At 41.1% G+C, this 19188-nt stretch overlaps 1 protein-coding gene across 1 annotated transcript in view; it reads right to left on the minus strand.

Moving 5' to 3' along the window:
* Positions 1 to 4263: 4263 nt before the first annotated feature.
* GCH1 (GTP cyclohydrolase 1) overlaps positions 4264 to 19188 on the minus strand; it is a 37959-nt gene continuing 23034 nt past the window's right edge. The window contains exons 2-6 of the mRNA XM_037054346.1: positions 18617 to 18726; positions 15077 to 15132; positions 7944 to 7975; positions 6954 to 7038; positions 4264 to 6039 (exon numbers count right to left, since the gene is read on the minus strand). Of these exons, the coding sequence (XP_036910241.1) occupies positions 5913 to 6039; positions 6954 to 7038; positions 7944 to 7975; positions 15077 to 15132; positions 18617 to 18726 (410 nt within the window). The 3' untranslated portion in view covers positions 4264 to 5912. The remainder of the gene's footprint in view (positions 6040 to 6953; positions 7039 to 7943; positions 7976 to 15076; positions 15133 to 18616; positions 18727 to 19188) is intronic.

Consider the following 19188-nt stretch of genomic DNA (forward strand, 5'->3'; position numbering starts at 1 on the left):
GGGGAAGGGGACTTCTCCACACGACACTGTAATGGCAGATACACGTCCTCACACGATTATGCAAATCTGTAAAACGTGCAGCACGACGAGGGAAGCCTGATGTAAACTCCGGACTTCGGGGGACAACAGTGGGTCAGTGGAAGACAATCGATTGTAACGAATGTCCCACTCTGCTGAGTGGCGCTGACGACAGGGAGCTGTGCACCCGTGGGGGTGGAGGTGGTGCGTGAGAAGTCTCTGTAACTGCCACTCCATTTTACTGTGAACTCGAAACTTCTTTAAAAAAATAGTCTGTTTTTTAAAAATATGATAATGTCCAGGAATAAGCTTAACGAGGGGGACGGTTAAAGAGACTTTTCAAACCACAAACCGTTGATAAAAGCAATTAAAAGACGCAGTAAATGGAAAGATAGCCCACGTTCATGAATTGGAAGACTTAATATTGTTAAAATGTCCATACCACCCAAAACAATCTACACGTTCCACACAATCCCTATCAAAATCCCAATGGCATTGTTCGCAGAAACAAAAAAAACCTCTAAAATTCGTATGCAATTTCAAAGGAATTTGAACAGCTAAAAATAACCTTGGGAAGGAAAAATGAAGCCGGAGGCCTCACACTTCCTGATTTCAAAATGTATTACAAAGCCACAATAGTCAAAATAGTGCAGTACTTGCTAAAAATAGATATATTCACCAATGGAGCACAATAGAGAGCCCAGAAACAAATCCTCGAATGTCTGGTTAAACGATCGCTGACAAAGGTGCCAAGGGGACACAACGGGGAAAGGACTGTTCCCTCAACAAACGGCGCTGGAAACCCTGGAGAATGCCCCCAAAAAGAAGAAGAGGCTGGACCCTTACCTGACACCACGTACAAAGATTAACTCAATGTGGATTAAAGGTCTCTGTGTAAAAACTAAAACTATATGTAAGCCCTAGGAAACAACACAGAGGAGAGCTTTATAATACTGGCATGGGCAATGACTTCCTGGATATGACAGCAAAAACACAGGCAACAAATGCAAAAACTGACAAATGGGATAACATCAAACGTAAAAACTTGTACGCAGCAAAGAATAGAGTGAAAGGCAATCTACGGAATAGGAGAAAATATTTACAAACCATTTATCTGACCAGGGGTTAGTACATAAAAAACTCTGACAACTCAATAACAAAAACAACCTGGCTGAAAGGTGAGCCCTAAACCAAAGGGTTGCTGGTTAGATCACAGTGAGGGCCCGTGCCCGAGATGTGAGCCAGGTTCTCATCTGGGGGTGTGTGGGAGGAGGTCCAATCAGTGTTTCTTTTGCACAACAATATTTCTGTCTTTCTTCCTCCCTTCCCCTCTCTCTAAAAATAAAAACCTTTTTAAAAAATGGGCAGAGGACTTGACTATTCATTTCTCCATAGAAAATAGATAGATGTTCAAAATGCATATGAAAAGATGTTCAACATCACTACTCATCAGAGAAATGCAGATCAGAACCACAATGAGATGTTACTTCATAACCATCAGAATGGCCATTATCAAAAAAATTGTCAACTGAGTTTTGGCAAAAATATGGAGAACTCAGAACCCTTGTGCATTGTTGGTGGGAATGCAAAACGGTACAGCCGCAATGAAAAACAGCATAGAATTCCTCAAAAAAATTTTTGGAAAGAATTACCATAAAATAGAGCAATTTCAGTTTTGCACATATATCCAAAAGAATTGAAAACAGGGTCTTGAGGAGATACTTGCACTTTCATGTTCATTATGTTGTTATTCACAAAATAACAGCAATCCAAGAGGTAGCAGCAGATGAATGGGTAAAGTGTGATCTATACAAACCCTAAAATATTAATATTATTTTAAAAAGAAGGAAACCCTCTTACATGCTACAACATGAATCATGAAGCTACTTATGCTAAGTGAAAAAAAGCCAGTCACAAAAAGGCGAACACTGCATGATTCTACATGAGAGGTATCTAAAGTATTCACACTTGGAAACAAAGCAGAACAGTGGGGATCAGGGGCTGGGAGTAGGGGTGGTGGGAGGTGTCCAATGGGTACAGGGCTCCAGCTTTGCAAGTCTCAGACATCTGCCGCACAACAGTGTGCATGTAGTTACTACTGTACTGTACACCTAAAAATGGCTAAGATGGTAGTGTTTATGTTACGTGCCTTTTACCACAATAAAAAAACAGATATACCAATTGTAATGCATAGACCTCAGCATTCAAATAAACTATAAAAAAGAAAGCATATGAGACATTAGGGGAACAGTGAATGGTGAGTGGATGTTTCATATAAAAGCACTGATTTTGGGGGGTGTAATGAGTGGCATTCTTTCACATGATTCCTTTGTTTAGAAACTCTGAAATGCTTATAGATGAGATGATGTCTGGCTTATTGGGTAACCATTCTGTGAAGAATATAAACATCTGATCATTATGTTGTACACCTGAAGCTAATATGTTTTATGCCAACTGTAATTGGAAAATAATTTAAATAATAAAAATTTAAAATACAATATTGAAATTTACTTTGAAATAACCCAGTGGAGATGGGAGGTACAGAGGAAGTGAGATGGCCAGGAGGAATTGAGACTCACTGGCATGGGTGGGAGGTACACGGGGGTTCATACTCATGTGTGGTCTACTATTGTATGCTTCATTGTTTCCATAATAAAAACTAAAACATAGCCCTGGCTGGTGTGACTCAAGGGACTGAGTGCTGGCCTGTGAACCAAAGGGTCGCTGCTTTGATACCCAGTCTGGGTGAATGCCTGGGCTTTGGACCAGGTCCCCAGTAGGGGGTGCACGAGAGGCAACCATACATTGATGTTTCTCTCCCTCACTTTCTCCCTGCCTTCCCCTCTCTTTGAAAATAAATAAAATCTTTTAAAAAAACATTAAAAAGAAGACTAAAACATAAAGCAAGAGCTTCTGGGAGGGTTGGGGCTGTCAGGAACCTACTTGGCCTTGACCTCATTTATTAAAACTCTTTCCTCCTCACCTTCAACAGGAGGATTCTGGCCCATTAGGAATCCAGCTGTTCTGTGTTGACACACAGCCAGCTTTCTCTGAAACTTTTGGTGTCTGCATCTGCTCTTCCACCAAGTGACAGAACAAGGAACTCAGCCAATCAATCTTTAGTGAAAAAATTTAGGAGCAGCAATGTGGGCTTTGATGAGAAGCTCATTGTTTTACTGACATCTGGGAGTTGTGGCTTTAGGGTTGTATTATTTCGGTTAAGCATTCCCACGTTGTGTGATGAGAACAGCTATCCAAACAGTCTACAGGGTCCTGCAAGGAGCAGCAGGCCAACCCCAGTCACCAGCACCCAGGCATGCTGACAGCCAGTGAGGGCAGGGCCTCTGCCTGGGTAGAGCAGGGAACAGGGAGGAGACCACCAGGAAAGAGGATGGGATGAAGTCACCGGGCAGAACAGAAAGAGGCAGCAAAACCTTTGCACCTACCTGGAAGTTTTGCCCAGGATAGGCTCTTTTCTAGAAAAGGAAAACTTTCTTCCACTTCCCGCACTGCCTGGCTCCGTGCCCTAGCCCTTCCCTCCCCAGCCTTTCCTTCCCCAGCTGCGCCCACACAGAAAGCAGCGCCAGTCCTCAGGAGGCTGCTGTCACTCAAACTTAAGCTTAGGACAAGAGACACAAGGGGGCCACTCGGAGTCCTCATTCTCAGCCCAGACTGCAGGGGGTGAGGACAGCAATGCTCCAGCCCAGTACCGAAGGGAAACAGAGAGCCTGGGGTGAATTCGCCCTGCCACTGGGATTTATACTCTGATAGCATCAAGGCTGCAAGAAGCCCTCATGGAGGGTAGCTTTGCTAAACCAGAATACAATGAAAACAATCAAATTAGTTGTTATATCTATACTAGTGGTTCAAAAAAAAACACTACTTTCCCAAGAACAAAGTTATAACACTTTAATAATTTAAATAGAATTAACTTTAGGAACATACACACATACATAAAATTTAGACAATTTAATTGCACAATGTTAAAAGTCCCCAAAACGGACTCAAGTTCATGGATATGAAAAGGTCATTTTGAAGTACTACAGACCAGAGTAAAACAGACAAGGTAATTACTTTGCATTTACCAGTAAAACAACAGCCTGTGAATACATTAGACTTTTATGAGAACACTTCCAGGGAATGTTAAAGAATCACTTTAAAAAGGAATACAATTTGTCTCAGAAAGATAAATTTACATTAACAATGTCTTTGGTCCTCCTAGTCACACCTGCTTTTACTTTAAAATACCAAACATGAGTTGAATGCTCTACCTCTAAATGTCTAAATACTAGGCAGGATAATGTTTATACTAGCTTTGATTTTAAAAGGAACTCAGAATCAACCACCACTGTACTTTAGAGAATCCAAATATAGAAAAATACAGAAAATGGAAGTAGGGAATGTTTTTTTTTAAAAAACCTCTGCCATTTAGCCTCATCATAAGCCAAACAAAATACATCTAAGTGGCAGAGACAGGGCGACCAGAGTTAAAGCAAGCACTGACTGTAGGGAAAGCTTCTTAAGGTGATGGACTACTGTCAGCCAGACAAGAGGCTTCTCCATGAAAAATCGTGTTTGTGTTTTTGCAGGGGTGTTTGGTTATTTTGTTTTAATTTGGCCCACACCGCCCCAGTAGAGGAAATTTTAAGATAATCATTAATAAGGCAACAGCTTCCTGGACTGAAAGACCTAGCCTGCTTAAACAGTTAACACTGAAGACCAGGTCCTGTGGACCACAAGGGAAACCAGGACGGGAGCTTCTGGTATTTCCCAGTAATTCCTGAAGATTACGGGGCACTTGCACAGACACCAACAACACAGTGTCAGTAGATGCTGGACAGACGTAGCTCATAGCGCAGTGCACAGTGAGCTCCTCCTGCATCCTTCCAAGGCCATGGAAGCCATGGCCCTACAGACCTGAAAGTAACGAGCACTCAGCAGTTTCTGGAATATCTGGAAACACTACTGATAAGATTTTTTAAAAGTTTTGAGGCATCTGCAAGAAACACACAAAGTAAGCTCCCAAGAAACTTCAAAAGGAACTCTGAGCACTATTTATGTTCCATGTCAGTACTAAGTCTTATAAAATAATGGCTTTTAAATGAAGGCAAAGGTATCTACACTCTAAATGGTGTGATATTCTCATCAAGGCACAGAGAGTTAAATGTCTAAATCCCTGTAGGTTGACATGAGAATACACTCGTAAACAACTCCAGGAACTAATTCCCTAGACATGAATTTTAAAAGGAATAGAAGGTAGAAATGTGACTTTTTCACTCACTATAAAATCAAAAACATAGGTATTTCATCACCTCCCCTTGGTGACTAACATTACAACTAGACAGTTAAATAAATATGTAAAAAATAAAGTGTCACTGGCGGTTTAATAAACATGATTAAAGTGGAGCCTGTTGAACTTTGAATCTGCAGAGCGATGCTGCACATTATACAATAAATTACTTTAAGCTCTATACCATTTTGTTCGGGGAGTGGAAAAAGCAAAATATTGGCCATATTTTCTCCCATTCCCAACACCCCTATGCTTATAAACCAAATCACGATCCTATTTGAACAAAGGACATGAGTTCTTCTCCCTTCCCAGCATCCTCAGGTTATCAGAACGGCAAGGGGAGTACACATACAGCTTAACACTATCGGCAGTGTGCTTGAACGTTGCCACTCAGTGGTGGCTAGAAGAAAGTAGTGCACCTACCCCTTTACTAAAATTACTGTTATTTGACCTGCGATAAATAATTAGGAAATACAATTAGTGAGAAGGAGTAAGTTTCACATCTGTTACAACTGAGAAGGGAATTGTACAAACAATTAAGACCAGACAACCAATGCTACTGTTAGAGGCCTGGTCTGCAAAGCACACAGCATGTGCTGAAAGCTCAGCTCCTAATGAGAGTGAGAAACTCTTCACGCGTCTTTGGATCTTCCCGGAACACACCCAACATCGTGCTGGTCACAGTCTTGCTGTTCATTTTCTGCACCCCTCGCATGACCATGCACATGTGACTGCAAAACAAGCCAACAAAGGGAGAACAGACAGTTACTGGTTTGGTTTTTAAAATAAAAAGCAGTCCAAAAATAATAATAAACTTGATTAAACCAAGTTCACAATGACCAAGTTTGTCACTGAGACAAATTTTATCCTAAAAAAACTTTTTAAGCTTCTTAGTCTTCTGGTTTTTATTCTTAGTGGCCGAGTCCTTCTGGCATCCGACAGGAGAGGGGGAATTGGGATATTCTCCCTGAGTGAAGATAATACAAATGGCCTGCAGACGAAGAGAAACTGGAGTTCTCACTTGACCCGTCTTCAGGCCCAGGACAACACTAGGCCAGCCGAGGTGCTCAGGGAAGTTCCAGAGCATGCTGGGCTCACCAGCCAGAGTCCAGAGCACGGCGATCAACTTGGCGAGGCCGGACAGCACACGTGGTAGAGTCCAAGCCACGCCAGGAGCGCAGAGGAGAACTCTGCCCACGAGCTGTGGGCAGCTCTCAAAATGCACTCTAACTTAAAGAAGAGTCTTCAGCTGCACTTTGTATCCATTCTTAGTCCTCTCTATTTTTAAAATATGTGTCAAAATATTAGGAAAACTCTGCTTGGGGCAACAAAGAGCTAAAAAAGAAATCAAGAGAAGACATACAACGCTGCTGGTTGTACAAATTGCTATACCCCAGCTTATGACTCCCTGCTCTTCCACAACCCCCATAAAAACAAAAACAGGAGAAAGAAAAAACAGTGTTCCCTGTTTTGGTGCCCATTTCGGCAACACAGTTAAGTGAAGGGGGTACAAGGGCTTTCGTGCTCAGGGGTGGAAGACGGGACAGTGTCAGTGTGTGGCACCGCCTGCGCCAGGAATACCGAGCAGCACTCAGTATCACTTTCATCACCACTACGACGTTATTAAAGGCAAACACGGACTTACGTTGCTTCAACCACCACCCCAACTCCAGCGGGTCGCAAGGCTTCTGTGATAGCTACGGCAATTTGCTTCGTCAGGCGCTCCTGAACTGTGGGTGTGACAAGGAGCTGAGTTTAAGTGTCTGACACAAAGAGAGCTGAAAGCTTTTGCTGTCTCCAAAATATATAACATCTGAAAAAGCAGACTTCTATGAGATTTAAAGGCCTAGACAACCAGCTTCTACCACTTGGCTTTGTTTGCTGCCTGGGCCAAGGAGGCCCTGTTCAACTCCCTGCCCTGCAGGCCAGTACTGACGACTGCTCAGGAGCCCCTGGCGCCCTCCAGTGCCACTGTGGGGAACAGATTAAGACAGCCAGAGTCAGGTGTGCAGCGAGTCCACCAGAGTCTTGGTAACAAGCACCTCCACAGAGGTAGAGCAGAGCAAATGAATGGCTCGGCAACAGGATTAACACAAGGGTTACAGTCTGTTATTGAGCTGCACTTAGAGCAATGTTAAAAACCAATGATTTAACCTAAATAATGCAGTTCCTGTACTGATACACAGCTCATCTTTGAATACATACATTCACTGAAGCATTACATCCATTTGAAAGCTGACAAAATCCCCAAATGTCTATCAGAGCACAGATTGATTAAATCAAGCCACAACACAGGTATGCAATGGAGTGCTAAACAGTAGGCAGAACAAATGAGACACATACATGTACGCAGGGGAAATGTTTAACACATACGTGAAAAAAAAGTGGGGATAAAAGACAAATGAAGCCCACTAGTTATAATATGAGCCTGTTTTGAAGTGTAATAAAAATAAATGAATTTTTAAATGTTTGTAGTTGCATAAAATGTGAAGGAACGTGCATAGCAGGCTTTTTCTGTTTATATTCCTATGGGGTTTTAATTGTTATGTCATATGCATTATACTTATAATAAGAACAAAAATGCTGTTTCCTTAAGAAAAAATTTTTCTGTAAAAAACATAGTTTTAAAATTTACCTTGTAATCTTCTACTATAGATTTCTACAATCCTAAAAAAGAAAGAATTATTTTAGTTAATCATAAATTTTTTAAAGTGAAACTGCTCAGGCATCCTCATTAGACTAAAAGGACTTTACTGAAGCGATTGTAGGGTGTAGGCAGAAGGTCAATGTCTACAGGAGAGAAAGATACAAAGACTACAGGAGTCCAACCGTGAGAGAGGCGCTCCCTCCGTTCCCACAGAGAGAGGGAGTTAAGAGTATACAGTTCACTTATAAAAAGCACAATTAGAGAGGAGCAATTTTGAAGCTCCCAAGCCATCAATTCTGAGCTAAGTCTCGAGTGCTCTAATTAATCATATTGTTTAATCAGAGCTTAGAGTTCAAGTTAAAAATAAAAATACTTTGTTAATTAATAGGCAGACCACTGTCAACTACTGTACCAACCAAACCTATTAGGATAATCAGCTTAGAACTGAACTACTCAGACATCTCTTTATAAAATAAGTCTATGTAGGCAATCACTACGATTAGCCTCCTTCCAAAATAAAAGCTTACTGATCTTTAGTTATAACACAATCTGTTAAGTGATGAGTTTTCTCCTTTCAACATCTTTTACTCTATATGTTAGATGTAAAAATGACCACGTGACTCACCCATTTTGGGATAACATTAAAGACACTTTTCTTTAAAATTTAGCCTTTCAGTCATGAATTTGGACTCAAGGATCACCTTGCCTATGAGGCATTTTAGGGCTCTTCCCCCAATATGACCCTCAGACAGAACAGGCGGCTTGCTCCTTTATACCTCTAGAGCAGCCAATAACGTCAATAAATGGTGCCCTGCCCTATTCGCCACTCAGCGGGAGTCATTCTGAGTCTTCTGTGTTCCCAGTAGGTAAACAACACTCTGAAGGAATTCCTACATATTGTTTTTATTTTGAACAAAAAACTGAGAAAGGGTGGCTCAAGCTCCTAGATAGAAAATGGCTTATTCTGCCCTGGCTGGTGTAGCTCAGTGGATTGAGTTCAGGCTGTGAATCAAGGGGTCGCTGGTTCGATTCCCGGCCAGGTCCCCAGTGGGGGCCCCATCAGAGAGGCAACCACACATTGATGTTTCTCTCCCTCTTTCTCCCTCCCTTCCCCTCTCTCTAAAAATAAATAGATTAAAAAAAAAGTTTCCCTACTTTAAAAAACTGGTTTGCTCTCACTGGGTCAAATTTCTATATATATTACTTCTGACAGTGTTCCAGGTGGTTCGTTTCTGTTATATAAGAAAGAGATGCCATCGATTTAAAACTCAGTCATGTCTTCCTTCTCATAGTTGCCATTTCTTTTTCTCAAGTAAAATTCCAGGTACAACATTAGATAGCAGTGGTGATATTGGGCATCCCTACTTCTCTCCATGCTTAGCAGGAAGGCCCCTAACATTCCACTATCACCCCCACTGCTTGTTTCTGGCAGGTAGCCAATGTCATTCCAAAGCAGGGTTGTTCCTGCAGATTGCTGAGTGCCTGCTATGTATGGATGGTGTGGTGAACAAGATGCCTATGCTCAGAGAGTTTATTATTTCTTATTCCTAGTTTATTCATTTTTCTTTCCAAGAAAAAAGTAGGTGATGAATTTGTCTCCTCGGCATTAAGGAAAGTCATATAGCTTCCCTGTGTTAAAAAATATATGTATATTTTGCCCTCGTTCTTGAAGATAATTTGTTGAGAGGTATTTGTTGGGAACAGAGTTCTAGTTTGACACTGATATTTATCTGCCTTTCAAATATTGCCATTGGCAAACCAATTGTCAGTCTAATTGCTGTTACCTTGTGGGCAATTATTTTTCTCTGTGGCTAATTTTATGACATTTGTATATATACACTCTGCAGTTTTCTATATTGTATATAGGTGAGGATTGCATTTCATTTGTTCTGTTTGGGATTTATTTGGCTTCCTGAATCTGAAGACATATTTTGCTTGTGCTCAAAATTGCTTGTAGATATTACCTTCTCTAATATTGCAGACCCCCCACCCCCACCCCAGCCTCTGTCATCTCCTGGAATCTCAGTTAAGAGCATACTGGGCCTTCTCAGTCCTCCGTGTCTCTAACGTTCTTATTCATATCACGATCTAGTTTACCATACTACCAGAGTCAGTTTTCAGTTTTAATCTATACCATTTTTGTGATCTTGGAGTAAACCGTCTTGGGACATAATCAATACAATACTTATAGCTTGTTAGAGTTTTTTTTAAATATATATTTTGGATTTTTAAAACTACATTAATAAATGAGACTAGTCTATAATTTTTTAAATGCTAGTTTTATCAAGCTTTGTTATCAGGAATAGGCAACTTCATCAAGTTGGCTGGAGAGCTTTTCAGGTTTTTCAGTGCTATTGAATTACACACACCACGTGGGAATCAGTGGTTGCTTGGAAGTCTGAAAGAATGCCTATTAAACTGACTGGGTCCTGCCCTTCCCCTTTCCACCTCACTCCTAACATTAATTTAATTTTTCTTTTTTAAATAATTGTTTAAAACTTTTTTACAGAGAGAAAGGAAGGCAGAGAGAAAGAGACAGAGGAAAAGGAACATCAATTTGCTGTTCCACTTATTTACGCATTCACTGGCTGCCCTGACCGGGGATCGAACCCACTGATAGATCAAAATGATGCTCTAACCAACTGAGCTACACAGCCAGAGCTAATTTGACTTTTCTAACAGTTACCAGTGTATCCATGTTTTCTAACTCTCAATTTATTCCCTTCTCTATCTTCTTTTGAAACTTATTTTGAAGAATTTAAAGTTTTTAAACCATATTCTTAGTTACATAGCCTCTCATTCTAAGATACAAGTATGTACCCTCTCAATTCTGCTTTGCACATGCTTTTGTCCATCTCAGGCAAAGATGGAGAGGAAATCAGAGCTCCCACCCATTGTTTTCAGGTATGTCAGTTTCTCTGTTCATTTCAGCCACTTCCTGCTTTTTGTTTTAAACCCATTTGACGTGTAAAAGATTCATGACCACTTTTATTATGCAAACTTTATTAAGAAAACCTGCTTTGCCCCCTTTGATAAAATTTCCCTCTTTACTTTGAACTTTTATGATTTTTTAAAATTGATTCTAGAGAGATGGGAAGGGAGGGAGAAAGAGAGGAAGAGAGACATCAATGTGAGAGAGAAACACCAACAGATTGCCTCCTGCATACGCCCTGACTGGGAATGGAACCAGTGACCAGCATGTGAGAACAGATTTAAGGACCCTAAGAAATTAGAGGCAAGAGGAGTTAGGAATTTAACATATAATCCAGGAGGAACATAAGAAAAGCCAACAGAGAGTGGCAATGAAGAGAGCCAGAAGGCGGGGGGGGGGGGGGGGGGGGGGGGGGGGGGGGGGGGGGGGGGGAGGGNGGGAGCAGGGGGGAAGCAGGGGAGAAGGCAGAAGGCAACAGAGGGGAGCACGGATGGATGGAGCAAAGACTTCAAAATAAAAATAACCCAGGGAAACATGAGTTTATGGCTGTAATAAAAGTTTTTAACTTCTTTATGGAAAAAATGATACTGTACAACAAAATCAAGAGACAAATGACAAGCCTGGGGAAATTATTTGCAGCACCTGACCTAACTAACTGCTTTAACACTCAGAGAACTCACACAAATTAGTAATAAAAAGGCAAGTAACCCAATGGAAAACTTAGCAAAGGCTAAGTGCAGAAAGTTTCTGAAAAAATTCAACTTTATTCTAGTAAAGAAATGCAAATTAAAACAATAGGTACCATTTTTCATTTACCAGCTTGGCAAAGATTGAAAAGTGTGATGAAACCCAGTGTTGGCCAAAGTGTGGAGAAAGACACACCCTTTATTATTAGAGTATAAACTGGTATTCCCTTTTTTGGAGAGCAATTTATTATGTAAAAAATTCAGCTCCCCTTAACCCAGCAAATTTTATTCTAGTAATTTATCTTATGGGTAGACCCAAAGTATACAAATGCATTAAAAATATGATCACCAAAGAATTTTTTTTCTTTTTGAAAGTAGCCTCAAACTGTAGACTATATTCACCTGTATCAAAGACTAGTTAAAGGAATTCTATTAATGAATGAAATACTGTGAAACTATTAAAAGGAACCTAGACTTTTTGGACTGAAAGATGTACAAGAGATTTCAATGTAATATTTTAAATTAAAAAAAAAAACTGTAGTGCAGAATGTAGGGTATGATTCCCCCCCCCCTTTTTGCTTGTTTTGTTATGCAGATTTTAAAAAGCTTTGTGGTTGAGTTCCCATAAAAATTTTCTAGAAGGATAGTGAAAGAAATACCTAGTTTTCACTCTGGGAAATAAAAACAGGAAAGAAAACCTTCCCTTTTACTCATTCATATTTAAACTTAACTGGTATGTATGATGCTTTTATAATTGAGAAAGAAAACAAAAAAATCTTCACATGGTAATCTAATGCCTACCATGCCTTCCCCTTCATCCCTGCCTAAACCTCTTATTTCTATCAATCAAATCTCCCTATCCATGCAATATGCTTGCTCCTGCCCTCTCATTTGCCTTGACTTATGCATTTGCTATACCTAGAGGAACTTCTCTTCCAGTTAGGACTCTGCTCAGCCCTCCGTCTCAGGGTCTGCTCAGCCCTGTCAGCCACGGTGGCCCCTCTGAACTGGGAGCTCCAAACCAGGCATTTCTGTGGCACCTGCCGCCTCGTACTCTCACCCTCCCTGAGGGTGAAGGCTGAGTCCTGCTTCTCTCCGGCACAGGGTCCTTTCACAGTAGGTATCTGATAAACAGACTAACCAGGGATAGCAGGGGGCACTGCGATTCAAAATTCAAAATTCAAAATTTAATTACGTTCACTCAGTGATTCTAAGGCAAGAAAAGGAATCTATGTTCGATGGATTTTCAGCAGCAACAGGAATTTCTATTCAAACTAAGTTTACTCTAGAATTCTTACCAGAGTTAAACCAGATCAACTCACTTCTGGCATTTTCTTGTTACTTGAGGCTTTCCTGTTTGATATTTGCCTTCGGTGGCTTTGAAAGGTCATGCATTTCAAGGCAAGCATATGAAAACTTCACATACAAGATTAAAATGAACAGCGAAGTTTCGCAAAGACATTCAGTTTGCTTTATTACTCATCCTTCCCTAAATATTCCTACTTCTTACAAGGAGTAAGCAGTTAAATAAAACCTTAGCCTTTTTTCCTGTTTAATAACCTTTCATTCAAACATTTTTACAACATATCTGGAAGTAGTAACATACACTCAGTTCTTTGATTTAGTGTTCCATTTTTTCCCCTTAAAAATGGAACAATCAAGTTCCATTTTAATTGGAAGTTAATCCTATTAGTGTAAGGACAAATCTCCAGGCTAATAATCCACCCTTTCGCATTGTTTCATAAAAGGTTAATTATTTGAGATCTTTTCCTTTCACTAGGGAAGGAAATAACCAAAGATTAGTCCTTCTACCCCCAAGTTACCATTTATTGCAAGATCTCATTGGATCACTCTAGAATCCATTTACCTACAGTGTTACCTGTGGTCTACATAGTGTAGTCTTCTAGAGAAGTTTGCTCACCTTATGACCACAGCCTATGTAGTCTACCAAACTTTTTTACAATATGAAAACCATCCACTACACATCTTTCACACAGGGACAGTCTGTGACAGGCATCAGCAGTGCCAGAATCCCTATATGGGAAAGATGTAGGTTTGGCAATAGAAATTATAGTAGGGCTAATTACCCTGTCACCACCAATACCCTTTTCCAGCCACCCTTGGTGCTGCCAGTGGGTACAGGTCACTGAGGGCAGCAAGATATTTCTGCATGGGTGTTAGGAGCCGTATTACAGCGAAGCAAATGCAGCTGGTCTAATAACATCAGTTCTCGGTGCCAAGTAGCTCTGCCTGGTTGCAAGATCGCTGACCAGGTATAAAGTCAGACACTTAGGGAAGTGACATTTTTCTCTTCTGCTTACTTTCTCCTTAATTCCTAGAGGAAATGAGTGGAAAGAAAGTAAAAAGAACAGCTGTGAAGAGCAGCTGTCAGACTGCTGGGGGGTGTTTCCAGATTCCGACACAGAGTTGAAAAAGATCTGGACTACCATTTCAGGACCATGGCGAGTCTCAGAGTCCAAGTGGAGGAGAAGCAGAAGTACATCAGCGCCACAGAGCAGACACTTGGTCACAGGGACTCATTTACTCTAGTTCTGATGTGGTCACGACAACCTCAAGTTATTAAAACTTAGCTTGGTTTAATTTTAAAAGTTGGGAGTGGGGCACTTAACTATATATTCATTGCCTATTTCTTCATTTCGTTCTTAACCCTCTCTCAACACACACACACACCTCCCACGCTTCTCCCAGGGCTCACTAATTCCATACAGAGAAATCACAAAAGGGGGTATTTAGAAGCATTAAAATATTGGTGGTTGGGCTTATCAGAGATACATGAACACTAACCCTCAAGTTGACTATCACTTAAACATAGATTACATACCCTCCTTCCTAAAACCCAAATAAAAATGGTAGCAAAGGAAATTTTTTTTAAAGGAAGGATAAAGAATGGAAAAGAAGACTGTAGCAGAGAGGAGAGCAATAGGAGAAAAGAGAGTAAACCTCATCTTGGAATAGCGCTGAACAAGCCAAGGAAGGCACAGTCTTGTGTCTGCAGAGGCAGAAGCGAACTGACTGGCCCTCCAGGACTCCAGAGAGGTGCCTGAGGGTACCCAGGTACAGCAGAAGGCAGGGTGGAGACCCCAAACAGTGGTTTGATTAGAAGTCTGAAAACAGCACAGTGTTGTTAGACCCCTGCCCAGATTTCCTCTCCCACCCCTCACTGTTAGCTGAAAGGACAGGAACACAGGTCCTCTCTGGTCAGGGAAGGCCCCACAGAGAAAGGCAAGAGCTAAGACTTCAAGGATGTGCCAGTGGATGAAAGGCGAGGAAATAGGGGAGGAGGGTAGGCAATGGGGGAGTGAGGAACAGGACATTTGTATTTCAGGTCCTCTAAGTCTGTCTCTACAGCTACGAATTTTAAGTTGCAATGTGACTTCCACATTCGATCTGCACTGGTCAGGAAAGCAAGCCTGATGAGATACTCACTGTGTAGGGCCAGATCCTACTAACCTGTTTTCCTACTCGTGCGCAGTCACACTTACCTTGCAAGTTTGCTGAGGCCAAGGACTTGCTTGTTAGGAAGGTAGCCGATATGGACCTTCAGGGGAGAGACAGAAATCACAAGCTAAGTGAAAACAGTGCGGCCTTGGGACAAAACAAGGAAATAAGGAAGCACAATACAGAACACTTTTATGTAATTCAACACAGTGAAAATGCATCTTTAAGTCATATGGGTTTAAGGCTGAAAAAATGAAGCTATTACACAAGCATTTAAAAAAATTACATAAATGCAGTAAAAGGAAAATATATAAGAAGGATGCTGTTAATAACAAGTTTGAAGTACAGTCATGGTATTTCCTGGTGAAGTTACACTCGATACAATTCTTTCCTCTATTGAGGAGAAACATCCCAAGAAAAGCACATCGTACTGTGGCAACACTAAAATGCAGCCAGGAAAGCCTCCTCAAGGGCTGACTTTCAGTTTTCCAAAGTGGTTGTACCAACTGACACTTCTCGTTCTGTCATGCGAGTCCCAGTCACATTCCACACATCACTGTGGCCTTGAAAATCCCACCCCGTTGTACAGAAAGAGGGGTTCCACGCCCTCTGTCATGCAAGGTGGCCCCATTCCTCAGCTGCTGGAGAGCACCATAGTCCGGTCAACAGGAGAAGGACACAGACACTAATGTGCCGGCGCAAGAACCTGGATCCAAACACCTCAGTTCTCATAAAACTTACTAGAAGGCAAAGGCATTTCTATAATCTTGAGAGACACCGATTAATATCTTATATGTTAATGTCACTTCTCTTTGAGCCATGCATTAAGTATGGATAAAATTAGTTCTCCAAAAAGGCTAAAAGTAATGGTCATTTGTAGGCAATCAAGTAACCTAATATAAAATTATAGACTTATTTGCATCTTGGTGAGCTGGCATTTTTTGCATTTGTTCGCCTAATATTTACTATACACTTGAATAATTGATCTAGTAGTAATTAGTAATTTTTTTTTATCTACAAGCAGAATGCTGTGGGAGTTTGAGAATATTGGGGCATCGCTTTCCTGGTCAGCAGTAGGAGAAAGCAAGGTAGAATATGAATATTAGGCATTTAAAGAAAAATAAGAGTTAAAACTTTCCCATGGAACCAAGGTCTTCTGTAGCACTTGAAATTTTTATAGTTACATGCAGAGCTATAATTTGTGTATTGCTTGTGCTATTTATGGTCTTCCTAAATATTCCTGTCATTTAAATGTCCATTTTAGAAAATCACCACTGATTAATATATTTAAAAGAGTTAGCAAAAAACACACAGAGGTGATCATAGCAGAAGACAATGGGATAGAGTGTTGAAATACTGTGATATCTGAGAAATGTATATTTAGTGTTCATTTACAATTCCTGACTCACAGCTCCCCAAATTCTTGGAATTTCCCAAGTATGGGGGTGTCTTTTGTTATGTTAATGAGGTGGCTTGGGCAGCACCTAGGTGGGTGGGGGCGGGAACCTACCATGGAATTAGAGGGTTGGAGCTTCCAGCCCCACCCCACCTCCATACACACCACCCTGGAGAGGAAAGAGGCTGGAGGTCAGATCTAGGGGCAATGGCCAATGATTTAATCAGGTGTGACTACACAGTGAAGCCTCCATAAAACCCTGAGAGAACGGAGATTGGAGAACTTTCCAGTTGGTGAACACATGGAGATGCAGGGAGTGTGGCCCTGTAGTGGGCCATACACACCTTGCCCTATGCACCTCTGCGCTCTGCCTGTTCCCGAGTTACATCTGTTTACAACAAGACTGTGACCTAGTATGTTAATGTGTTTCTTTGTGTACCATTAGCCATTCTAGCAAATTGGTCAAACCTAAGGAGAAGTTTGTTGGAATCTCCAATCTGCAGCCAGTTCATCATAAGCACAGATCCAAACCTGGCCTTTCAGCTGGTTTCTGAGGTGTGTGATGGGTAGGGTGGGGCTGGGGGCAGGGGTGGGGCATGGTTAAGACATCCCTATAGTAAAAGACAGATTAACAGGAGAAGAACGCGAAGTTTAATAACATGCACACCTCCTGTGCACATGACAGACACCCGGAAAACTGGGAAACTCAGCCAAACGGCTAAAGCCACCACCTTAAACAGCATCTTCAGCTGAAGACAAAAGGAGGTGGTGGGGGTAGGACAGTCGGTTGGGGGAGGGCTCCCGGGAAAGCACAGTGAGTAGAGTAGGGGTGAAGTCCTTGTCTTCTGAACTGATAAGAATTTCTAGAGATAAGGTGCCAGTAAGCAACGCAAATTTTTCAGGTCCATTATAAACTCATGGGATCCTTAATTACCCCAAAAGTGCTTAGGCCGCAGGTGACTGTGGTTGGGAAACAAGCAAATCTAATCTACGCATTGGACAGGGATTGGTTAGGGATTAGGAAGGGCCGCGAAGTGAGCTTCCGGGGTGCTAGTGATGCCCTGCTACTTGACCTGTGAGGCGTACGGAACACCCACAGGATTGGTGCATTTTTCTGTCCATGTTTTACTCCTATAAACAATAAAAATATAAAATACTTTAACAAAAACATTAAATTTAGGTCATGGGCATGTAGCACTATTTCATAGCACTATTTCATAGCACTATTTCCTATAAATCTTCTGTTTGAAAATTATTAATAAAAAGTCAAAATAAAATCAAATTATGGTAGGGGGCCAGGGATGAGAATGGGCAATTCTAGATCCTAAACCCCCAAGCTCTCAAACGTACGTTTAACCACAAGCCAGATAACATCCCCTGTGGAGGGCCAAGCAGGATAACACATGCCAAGGCAGTTGGAAGCAGGCCTCGGGTTCAGCACAGCTGCCCCAGGGCACGGACGACTGCCTGATAGATTGTTGTGAGAAAAGAATGACTTGGCTGCTTGCTATGTCATTGTACCAAGAAGCAGCAAATGTTCTTAAAAAGTAAAATGTACCTGGCCTCGCGGTTTGTCTTTCTCACGCTCTGCTTCAAAGCTGGTCAATAGGTACAGCCTGACCTCACCAACAGTTCCCTCCTCTGCGTCCCAGAGAAGGGACTCCACCTGACCCGGCTTTGACTCTGTCTCTCTATTTCTCAATCCCCTGTCGCCTTCCCTCACACCATTATCTAGTTTGCATTGGACATTTTTTTTCTAATATAGAAAGGGTTGGATACAAATTCACTAATACTATAACCTCTGCTATGAGAAATTCTGTGATCACTGCTCATGTTGCATTACACAAATGTTTATCTTGGATCAAACATTTAGTCAAAATAAAGGACAAAGGTCTTCAGAGCCTGCAGCAGCTACCCAGGAAAAAAGAGGAGACTTTAATCTCATTACTTAACCTAGTAACATGACATTTGCAATGAAATGCTTGCCCTGAGGGCCTTCAGGTACTTTGGTTTTATTTTGTTCATTGGAAACTATTAGATTAGGCAGGTTGATGAAGAGTAAAGGTTGATATGTAATTCTAAATATTTGGAATATTTGGAACTAGGGAGAAATTTTAAACATAATTATCCTAATTTTAAAACTTCTGCTGTGCCTTTCAAAATTGGGAAACAACAGAGAAAACCTTACCTTTCCAACAAATGGAACCAGATGATGTTCACACATGGAAAACATGTCTATGTCCTTCACAATCACCATCTCGTCATGGTCTTCATCAAATATAGCATCATTTAGGACATCTGAAACCAGAGGCTTGCTTTAGTAACAGTGCCAATGTTATGAAAGGATACAGAGTAGAAAAGCTAACAATCTTTATGGGTAAATAAACTGACAATCATATTAATCCTAACTAAAATATTAAAGGAATGCAAATTAAAAGTAGTTATTTTTTCCCCACCAAATTAGCAAAGTCTTTTTTTTTTTAAATGATGGAAAACATTCTGATGATACAGTATCACATAAAAAATGCAGGGTTACAAATACGTTCACAACCTGAGAGAGAGAGGGAAAGAAATCAGGCACAACAAAGGAAAAAGTGGTCATTTCTGGGGCTAAAAATGAGAGCTTTCACTCCCCTTCATTTTCTTGTACCTGACACTTTCTCTCTAATGGGTGTGTAGAAAACCATACCTGAGAAAAAAGAAAAACTTAGCCTTCTGGGGCCAGATCCAGACACCTCACCTGTGCTTTAATCCCCCAAG

The sequence above is a fragment of the Sturnira hondurensis genome, unplaced genomic scaffold, assembly GCF_014824575.4.
Source record: "Sturnira hondurensis isolate 20B ecotype Veracruz unplaced genomic scaffold, ASM1482457v3 Scaffold0008196, whole genome shotgun sequence".
NCBI classification, from domain to species: domain Eukaryota; kingdom Metazoa; phylum Chordata; class Mammalia; order Chiroptera; family Phyllostomidae; genus Sturnira; species Sturnira hondurensis.